Consider the following 10401-nt stretch of genomic DNA (forward strand, 5'->3'; position numbering starts at 1 on the left):
ATAATGTATTGTATTAAGTGTCCATTTCATTATAATATTCAGATTTATCATAAATAATTGAACATGCATATGTATTTTAAGTTCCGTTAATTAGGGGTGGAGGTGGGGTCACATTTGAGCATTTAAAAATGTACTTGAAAGTATCGCAATAGTTATTTTCTGAAGTATCTAGTTACTTTTATAATTTGTAACGGAGTAACTAATTTAGTTACTTTTTGGAAAAAGTAACTAGTAACTGTAACTAATTACTTTTTAAAAGTAACTTGCCCAACACTGCTGTTGTCACCTTGTCAAAAAAGGCTTCATGCTTAACTGCAAGGAATCCAAAGATTGACCTGCAGTGCCAAATTACAGTTGCTACCCATCACTTTTGGAGAGAGGGGTTTAGTGAATGGGCAATTGATTGATTATTAATAATGTATCAAACTTTACTGTACACTTGGAGGTATGATAGTATCAAAATGAGAAATAACGTGAAAGAGATGAACATATGTCTTTGTATAAGACCAGCTAGTCCAAATATAATTTCGCTGTATTACGACTACAAATGATATCAACATGCAACTTATATTGCAGCCAATCAGCTTTCGTGTTATTGGCGCATCTTTTTTGGATTGTACCACAGACATAAAACAGATTTTATTCTTCAGTTATGGGAAAGTGCAAGTTTAGCATTACTTGGCTTGAAAAAACTGAATTCAGGGCTTGGTTGATGTTGTAATAAAGGTCTTAAAAAGTCTTAAATTTGACTTGGTGAAACATGTAGAAACTCTGAAGACATGTCTTTTAACATTGCAATTGTTCTCATTCCCTCTAGTCTACCCCCACAATATTTTATTAATGCTTACTGGGGTGAATAGGAACACACCTTGAAGCTGTTTCAACTTACCAAACTTCATCTCACATATTCAAACCAATTCAGTTTATTAAGTTAAAAGTTACACCCCAAAGCTCTGGGCTGTGTTCAGTCCCTGCCTCCAACTCTACACTACATCCCTTCTATCTCTTCCTTGGAGCTCAAAGGAAGGCAGTTGTCAGTTGTAAACTCACAGGGATGGCTACGTCTTTCTGTTTCATGTATGTCTATGTCTCCCTCATGAACTCTGGTCTGTTGAATTACAAGCAGCAGGCGCCATCCGTTGGTGTACAGCTCATTAATAACACAGCAGGACTCACCATTAAATAAGACTTTACAGCTTGTCAGAGGCTTGGTGTTAGTACTTTCGTTGGATCCCCTGGCTTTGGCAGATTATTACCGAGGATGGCATCAGATGAGAGTACTTCTATTTATTGTTAGCTGTTAGTGAAGTAAGAAGCTTGCTTTAAAACCTTTCCATGGTCTGTACTCATGCTCAAATAATTCACTTTATTAACAGTAATCACTGGACAGACATTCACACATAACTCCATACAAGGTCTTGTGATCAAATAACCAAAGCTGGTACCACAACACCTACTGGTGTCAGACAATCCTTTCTAATTCAGTCACCCAAAAACAATGCCAGGCTGCTCTATTATGATTTAATCTAACCTGACATTCTCTTATAAACAATTAGACTTTAGGTCTGATATTGGACTCGCTGTAACACATTCCCTTAGCAACCAACCTGAGAAACCTCATGTTTATTCTGAGAGGCTTTGTTCTGGCTTAACAGGTAATGTCAGGGGCAATTTTATGGAGCAAAACATTTGTTTTCTTTAAACTCAACACAGATCTCTGCTCCAGCAATACTTAGAGGTTTAAAATGTGTAATTACTACTCACCTCTACCTAGTGTATATTGTGCAAATGTAGCACAACGTGCTTCATACATACATTTGTCTTTCCACTGTTCCAACAATCACCACTCTGGTTTGGTTGAAACCCTTAAGTCACCCATTTACATGTGGAAATATGCTGGCTCTATACACACTAAAATTATGGTTTATTTAAATGGAGTCTGGTGGATTTTGCGATTTCGGGGCTGTTTCTGGTTAAACAAAATTGATTTTGCTCTTTAACAAAAAGATCTATCTCTGTAAGTATCCTTTCCATAATGTTGTCAGACACTTGGAATAACAATGTGAGCCTGTCAGTGGCAAAAACGGTACCATATAATTTCTCTGACGCTCCATTGTTCCAACCTCTCAATAACCCGAAAAATTCCCTTTGGTCCTATAGCCCGCTAGTCCGACGTCCGTAACCCCATTTGTACAGGTCCTATCCCCTGACCAATCAGCTATCCTAACCTTAACCACTCAAGGTCAAATGCCTAACCCCAACCAATCAAGCTGCTTCGTAGGGCGGGTCTTGGCGTGGCCATAGTGGGATTCATAATTTTGCCACCAAAGGGACGTGGGACTAATGGGCTGTATGACCAAAGGGAATTTTTCTGGTTATTGAGAGGTTGGAACAATGGAGCGTCGGAGAAATGGGCAGTCCCCGGTAAAAACAGCACTTTTAGTAGATGGAAATTGAAGATGGAATTTGCCCTACAGGATTACATTGCAGCCCGGTTCGCGGCTGCTGGTTACAGCGTTCTCTCTCGATACTGGACCAATTTCAAAGATTTTTGTTGACATTATTCACTAAGACACAAATGCATGGGAAAATAGGGTCCAGGTTGAAAAATACTGAAATTGGGGCCACTTGAGTCCTTGACAGAAGCCCGGGTTTGAATCCAAACAATAATAAAATAATAACCGGCCATATAAATGGATGATGCACAACATTTACTGTGTTTACTGAGAGAGGCACATGCATGAATACATTGCAATAAACAGATGTTTATATAATTGTGTTGTGCCTCTGAATCAACTCATTAGGGTCTGACAGTTTCTAAACTTGTGTCGTGTTTGGTGGCAATTGGGAGGAAAGTTTGTGTGCATATATCTCAGTATCAGCTTTTATCACGTGTAAAGTATTGCAGAAGAGCATGCAAAAATATGATGTAATTAGAGTGGCACTCAAACGTCAAATGAAAAACGATGTAGAAAATGTTATGGAAATATGGCATTTCGGATCTTTCATGTATCTTTGAAGACAGTTACAGTCTACAAATTTTTTCTTTTGTGTATACAACTTTTCCACTTCAGCAAAGTGTAGAAAATGTTGCTCTAATGTTTGGTGTTTCCACTCAGGTTTTTTATGTGCAAATTAAAGATGAATTATTGTAGTTGGTACTTAAAGACAAGTTTGAAACATGAAAAGGACCCCAACTAGAGTATCTTTAGGTTGGGAGTGTTGGGAACCACTGGTTTAATCTTAAATAATGCGTTGTATTTAATACAAAAAATAGCATATGTTTTTTGTTTTATGATTAACATTATTTGAATTATTTCAACAAAACAAATAGCATATATTTTTATTAGGGCTGTCAAACGATTACATTTTCTTAATCGCGATTAATCGATGAATTTCTATAGTTAATTAATTGCTAAATTAATGTGTTTTATCACATGATTAAAATTCTATTACTTTGCATTTCAGAACTTTTTTTAAGTACATATTAACAATGGAAAGCAGTTCTTACCAGTGTATCTTGATTGGGAATCAAATGAATGCAAAGAAAATGAATTCATGAAATTGATTTTAAGATTTGTATTTGTTTATTATATATTTAATCTACTCACACATTTGAATATAGAGTCAATATTACGGTTGGGTATTGTTTGGTTTGGATACCGGTGCTAAAGCGGTACTTTTAAAACGGTACCGGTGCCTTAACGGTGCCTGAACCGATACTTTTTAAGAAAGTAAAAAAAAGAAGGGTACTAAACAGTTGGCGACATTAAAGAATGGCTTGTTTATTGCTAGGCCATATCGTCGATATTAAATGTTTAATAATAATGTAATCACTATACCAATAACTTATTTCACTAGTAAATAGCTGTTGAATGACAAAAACAACCACCAGATGGGAAAAGGGCATTTAACAACAACTTTGAATGCACCACGAGGCTGTAAATGACCAGTTTCATTGAACGCGGTACCGTCTGTGTTTTTCCGACAACAGCAGCTGCAGATTGTTACATTCAGGTGTCGGAATCCTCTACAGTGAAATACAGACAAACTTTACACCGTTTAGCGTTAGCTGTCAACATTGTAACCGTGTTTAATCCAGCTACTAGCTAGCGGTAGGCTGACGTTAGCTGCTGTCGAGTATAGTATTAACTAGCATCACGTGCAGCAATGTTTCTGTTGCCTGTAACGTCTGTTTCAGAGCATCAGAGAGAAGTGCAGGCATATCAGTAGCACCTGAATGAGGCACCGAAATCTGCGTTGCTATTCCTGCAGCAGCAGGATGTGTCACGAGGAAGTACGGCAAAATAGTAGCCTGTTAGGCACGACGCAAAGCCGAGTGAAGTGAAAATAAATTAATTAATGGCGGCATGCGATTAATACAATTAAAAAAAATTAACGCATTATGCTCGGCCCTTAATCGCGTCGCGATTAACGCATTAATGCTGACAGCCCTAATTTTTATGTAAAATTCCAATCTGAAAAGTAACCACATTTAATAACTAAACTGTCAAATAAATGTAGTAAAAGTACAACATCCAAAATGTGGAGGAGAATAAAATTAGAATACGTAAATTAATTGCACTTAAATACAGTACTTGGGTACTTTTTTCCATTACTGTTTTGGTTTGGTTGTCTGTTTATGATGTAAGCATCTATTTCTAATCTCTCCCAGAACCAAGACACTTCACACTGACTCACCAGTTGAACTGAACTGAAAAACATTTGTGCCTTCCGAGGAAATTATTGGTCAAACACAGCAGCACTATGTGTTATGTCTATGTCATGTGTTGAAACATTTCCAATATCATATCATCAGCCACCATGGAAAGAGGAGAGAGCAGAGCCAGCAGGGTAAGATGTTCAAACCAGGAGACATTTGACACATTTTATCCATCGCTGCAATTACAGACATTTTTGTTTTTATCTTTCTGTTTTTTTGTGTGCAAAATAGCTTCAACAATTACAACTGATTTAATTAGTTCAATAATGAAATTAAAATCGTTACCAATTCTGAGTGTATGTGGTCATAATTTAAAGTCATTTCTCACATTCTGTAGGGTGAAAAATAATACCTGTGAATAGCTGACTGGATAAATACCTCCTAAAGTATTATAATCCAATAAATAAAGGATTTACTTAATGGTTAAAGTAGGGTTTCTTTTCAGACTTGTATGTAAATATATTACAGACTGTCCTCCCCTGAAAAAAAGCTGCAATTACAACCTATATTTAGATTTTATATGGGTGAAGGTGCCCACTAGTTGCCATAGTAGTTATGACGGGGGCAAAGCAGAAAGCAATGTGACGAAGTAGAAGAGTGCCAAATGTCCATATAAGGAGGCAGGTTGGGGTGGTGGAGGGGTCATACAGGACTTTTACCTGGGAGTCCAGGGTGCGTTTAAAAAATAAAAAGCGAGGTTTCTTTTAATTTTACGAACATAACGTTCAGCATCACGTCCAGATCAGGAAGTGAAGTGATGTTTGATTTTAACCCAAACCACAATCTTTTTCTAAATATAACCAAGTCGTTTTTGTGCCTAAACATAACCAAACTGCGACAGTTTACAACGTTAAAGACGTTTAAAATTGCAACTTTTACATTCAAAACCGCAACCAACATTCTCTGGTTTAGATATGAGGATGGAACTCGCTCCTGTGGGTTTTAGAGCAAGGCCACCCAATTTGGGGACCGGGGGGGGGGGCAAGTTTGGCCCGTGCTCCCTTCGTTTTGGGACACGGCATTTGACATGCTCATGCTTATTCTCCTCTTATTTTGAAAGTGCTGTAAAATCCTAACTGTATTGACTACGAAACGTTCATACGAAATCTGAGTTTTACAGCAATATAAAGCACAGTGCTGGTAAACTTTTTCAAACGTTTCATTAAATTACATACATAAGTTATATCTACTAAGAATTTCAAGAATTACAGTATTCTTCAACATCAACATTTATTTTTGGTGTACATTATTTTTTGGAGTAATTATTATTACTCACAACATAAATTACTATAAATTAACTATATTATTAACTGTATATACTATTAACTATAAATTATTATTATTTATATACATGTCTGAGCAAGACATTGTTGCATGAATGAAGCCTTAACGTTATGACCATGCCAGAGCAGTGCATTAAAATATACAATAAAAGCCATTTTGCTAAGTTCAAATAGTTTTGTAATAAAGAAGAATTCCTGCTGTTATTAACAAACTGCAATTTAGTAAATGAAGCTATGAAGCTCCCAATGTCCTAAAGGATATCAGCCCCTTGTGGTACACTGTTTGAGAGCTGTGATTTAAAGTATCTTGCTTTTCATCAAAAGCACATCATAGTAAGGCTATGTCTCAATCTTAACTGAACACTACCTCTCTCTGTCTCTTAATCTCTCTCACTCGCGCCTCTTTTCTCTTTTGATTACTGTGTCCCTTGGACTACATCAGATTTTTTTTATCATACAACTTAACTCCTTACAACTGACTCATGGGACATAATGGTTGCAGTGCAGCCTTTCTCTAACTGTGTACTATTATACTACATGTACTACAGAATTGATACAGTACTGTACAAACATATCTATTTGCAGCCCCACCTAAACTGATCACAACCTTTAACCTGTTTATAATTTATAATCTATACTGTTTACCTGATTTTGCCTTATTTGCACCTTATTGTTATCGCAGACTTTTTTATTTGCACTCTTCCCACTTTATTTGCAACAACAATTTCACTCTGGGTGAATAAAAAAATAATAATAAAGGACACAATACAATTAATCCTATGAAGGTGATAACACAAATACAACAGAACAACCACTTGACGTTATTTCGGGATGCTGAGGTGTTGTCACTTCCTGATTCTCCATTCACAGTTGTCCTGTTGGCTCTGTGGTCCTCATCATTGTTGAAATCCACTACAAACTCACCTTGGTTTTGAAAATTAGGAATATTGTTCTCACTCTCCCAAGCATCATTAACCAAATGATTTCTTCTGTTTTCACGTCTGTTGTTGCGTTGGTTAGAGGAACACTTTTCCTGGATCACAATAAACAACAGCAGTCCAAGGCAAGCAAGGTCACCCCATGTTTTTCTGATGTGGACATCATCAGCGTTGCTTCCAAAGCGGTTTCTGAGTTCCAACAGTTGCTGTTGGTTTTCTCCCACAGAAAACTCTCTGATCTGTCGCAGGAGGTTAGTAGTGATTCTGAAGGTATAAGCTGGATCATAAGGTGTCCCCTGATGTTCAGAAGTGTCATAATGCTGTGTGATATACACTTGGTCTATCCTCTGCAAAGCTTGCCATCCTTTGTACTGCTCCCTGACACGAATTATGATCCTGTCCCTGTTTCTTCCCACATACTCCCTAGGGGGAAGGACAACATAAAGTGGAAATGGCATGGATGTTTCTTGATTGAGATTGCCAATAGTGTAGTACCGATATCCACTTCCCCAAGGCAGTGGGTCCAGCAGCCCCTCAAAGTTGCCATAATGGTGTGAGCCATAATCTCCACAGTTTGCGTCAAAGGTCAGCCATATGATATTATTGTTGTCTATGTCAACTGTGTTGGCAAACCAGTGGAGCAGCATAAGACTGTGTTTGGGCACAGATTGACCAAAGTTGATTTTCTTCAAATCATTTAGTGAATCAAGTCTTTGTACAGCCGACACATAAGTCAGGGCAAAGAACAGAGCTACACAGCAACTAGTGAGACTCCCTGACATCTTCATCATCCTGTAAAGATATTTTAAAAGATATTTCTCGCATTATTCATCCATACTGTACATTCTCAATCCATTCATGCATTTGTAACAAGACATTTATCAAATGATTATTTTCATGATTTGATCAGCCATACGAACTATCATTACTAACATCAATACCAATGTTTAAAATAACAATTTGGCTGATACCGATGTTTTTGTTGTTGTGGTTTTTACTTGCTGAGTCCAACCGCAAATAACCACAACATTTAGCCAGTGCAAAATTGATGCGACTCAACGGATAAACTTTGAGCAGTGCTATGAGTGAATGTCATTATATCTGCAGATAGGCCAATGGCAGTCACCAAGGTGCATGTTCGGCCGATTAGTTGGTTCATCCCTAATATAATTATTGAAACAGGTTTGGCTTGTTGTTCCTGCTCATACTGACCAGTAAGAGTTATGTTAGTATTTGGAAGGAATCCACAGTCCTCATTCTGGGCAAAAATGTATTTGTAAGTAGTGCTGCAACAACTAATCAATTAAAATAAAATCATAGCATAATCAATCATAAAATGGCTGCCAACGAATTTGATTTGCTGGGTCTATGTTATGATGCACAGCGTCAAACACATTATGCTCCAGTATTTCTCTGACCTCATATTAGATAAGTGGTGATAGCAAAATATATTGCCCCGGGCATATTTGAGTCTTTTTTGACAGACAAATATACAATTATAGGTAAATTAAAAAACAAACGTAACCGACAGAAATATCTTCCATCTGTTTTCTCTCAGTTTTGTGATGATCAATATTGCAGGTGTCCCGATAAAGCTATTTGAAAGGTAATCTTGACAAATGTAACACCCCTAATAATGCTAATTTAGAGCTTGATAAAGCTAACAAAAATGAAGAGAAAACGTGAAGGTTATTTCTGTCCATTACATACGTTAACCTGTAATCGTGCTTTTGTCTTCAATAGACACTAGATTATAACGTAACGTTGCAGAGTTTTTGGAATATTCAATGCCATTAGTCAGAGACATTCTAAAGTGAATCCTTTATTTCTTCACAACAGAAACTTGAGCAATATCTGATCAAATATATAGACTGTTTCGCTGGCATTTCTAGGCAACAGATTCGGTCCATGTTTACTTTAGCTTATGTCATTTTGACAGACTATAATAATAATAAAAAACTATAATATCATCCTGTTTGTGCAACAAGAAATAAAGTGGGATACATTTAGAATGTTTAGGTTTAGAAGTGTGAAATGGTCTATATTAGTAACATTACATTTCCCTATTGTCAGTGCATGGCTGCATTATATATTTAATTTCAATTTTTTATTGTAGTAGCCTTGTCTGTAACATCAACAATTCTTTCCTGAAAACATGATTTGTATTAAGGTATATGTAACTTTTAAGTGTTTAGAAGAACATTGTACAAGAACATAAGGGATATGTTTTCTTTGAATAAAATGCTGGGGAAAAAAAAAACAATATTGAGCTTTTTTATCTGATTAATAATCGGTTAATCAAAGTAATGATCGGCAGATTAATGGATTGTCAAAATAGTCATTACTGCAACTAACGTCAATTTGTAAGTTTTGCTGAAGTCAACATGATGCTTCAGCAGACTGACTTATTTAAATTGAGTATCTTCCAAAGTTAGTCTTCTTAGTACGGAATTCCTTCTTTGTGTTTCCTTGTTGAGTTGCGGTTGAGGAATAGTAAAACAGAGAGGAGAAAACACTCACAAAGAAGACTGAGTTAAATACTTCACCAAGCATGTTAAACAGTGCCACAGTAAATACTAAGAACAAAACTAGAGAGAAAAATAAATAAAAATGAGAGAGCTCACCTGAGTTACAGTAGTCTTCTTTAGTAATTCTGTAGAGAAAGGGGTCATTCTGTGAGTCATCTGGGTATTTTATGAGCATGCTTAAGTCCAAGTTTGACTAAGTGTGTCCTTTGGACTGCAGAGTGAGAAATATTATAGTGCCTAGCTTATTATTAACTAGTCATTACTTAAGACAGATCAATTTCAAATTGCTTTACATATATGTTTTATAGGCTAGATTTTTTAATGCATGTTTCGGTACTTTTCTTAAAGGGCTTGTCCATTTTTTGTTGTTTGGGTTTTTTTGTTTTTCTAATTTAGTATTCCTTATGTATTCAAAGTGTTTAAGAATCAAAATTCTGTTTTCCCAAGCCCTTCTCAAAATGTTATTCCATGTGACCTGGGGGCTATTGCACAAAAGTAGAATGAAGAAATCCAGGAAAACTGAAAAGGCGCAGCTTGACCTAGTTTGATCTGCTCATCGTGTCTTAATCAGTTGCACGTTTGCCGAGCCAGGATGAGAAGGTGAAGCTACAGTATGTCAAGCCAGGTGTATATAGTTGGGATAAGTGCACGTTTGCGGCTTTATTAAATAGACCACGTTATCGATCACAGATTTACCGATGCAGAAATGGAGAAGACACGTGCAGCATATTTTTCACCCACTAAGCAGCAGCTTCTAATGGAAACTTACGAGGAGGTGAAGCATTTCAATCAGGAGAGACTTCATTGCAGATATGCAAAGGTTTATTTGTACATATGCATAATGTGAAATGTACAGAGTCTTTGGCGATTGGACTAAAAATATTTTTTTAAAGGGGTAAAGAAGCCAAGACATATCCCCCCCCAAAATG

The 10401-nt window shown here is 36.6% G+C and overlaps 1 protein-coding gene across 1 annotated transcript; it reads right to left on the minus strand.

Annotated features, from left to right (window-relative positions):
- Positions 1 to 6732: 6732 nt before the first annotated feature.
- On the minus strand, positions 6733 to 7735 carry LOC144536726 (uncharacterized). Its single transcript, XM_078279989.1, has 2 exons — positions 6931 to 7735; positions 6733 to 6737 (listed from the first exon to the last, which is right to left on the minus strand). Exons 1-2 carry the CDS (start codon positions 7733 to 7735, stop codon positions 6733 to 6735), a joined length of 810 nt encoding a protein of 269 aa, XP_078136115.1.
- Between the last annotated feature and the right edge of the window lie 2666 nt (positions 7736 to 10401).

Source organism: Sander vitreus, chromosome 21 (assembly GCF_031162955.1).
Source record: "Sander vitreus isolate 19-12246 chromosome 21, sanVit1, whole genome shotgun sequence".
Taxonomy (NCBI): Eukaryota; Metazoa; Chordata; class Actinopteri; order Perciformes; family Percidae; genus Sander; species Sander vitreus.

Coding starts and splice junctions, on each gene's coding strand:
- LOC144536726 (XM_078279989.1), bottom strand. CDS start 7,735: ATGATGAAGATGTCAGGGAGTCTCACTAGTTGCTGTGTAGCTCTGTTC.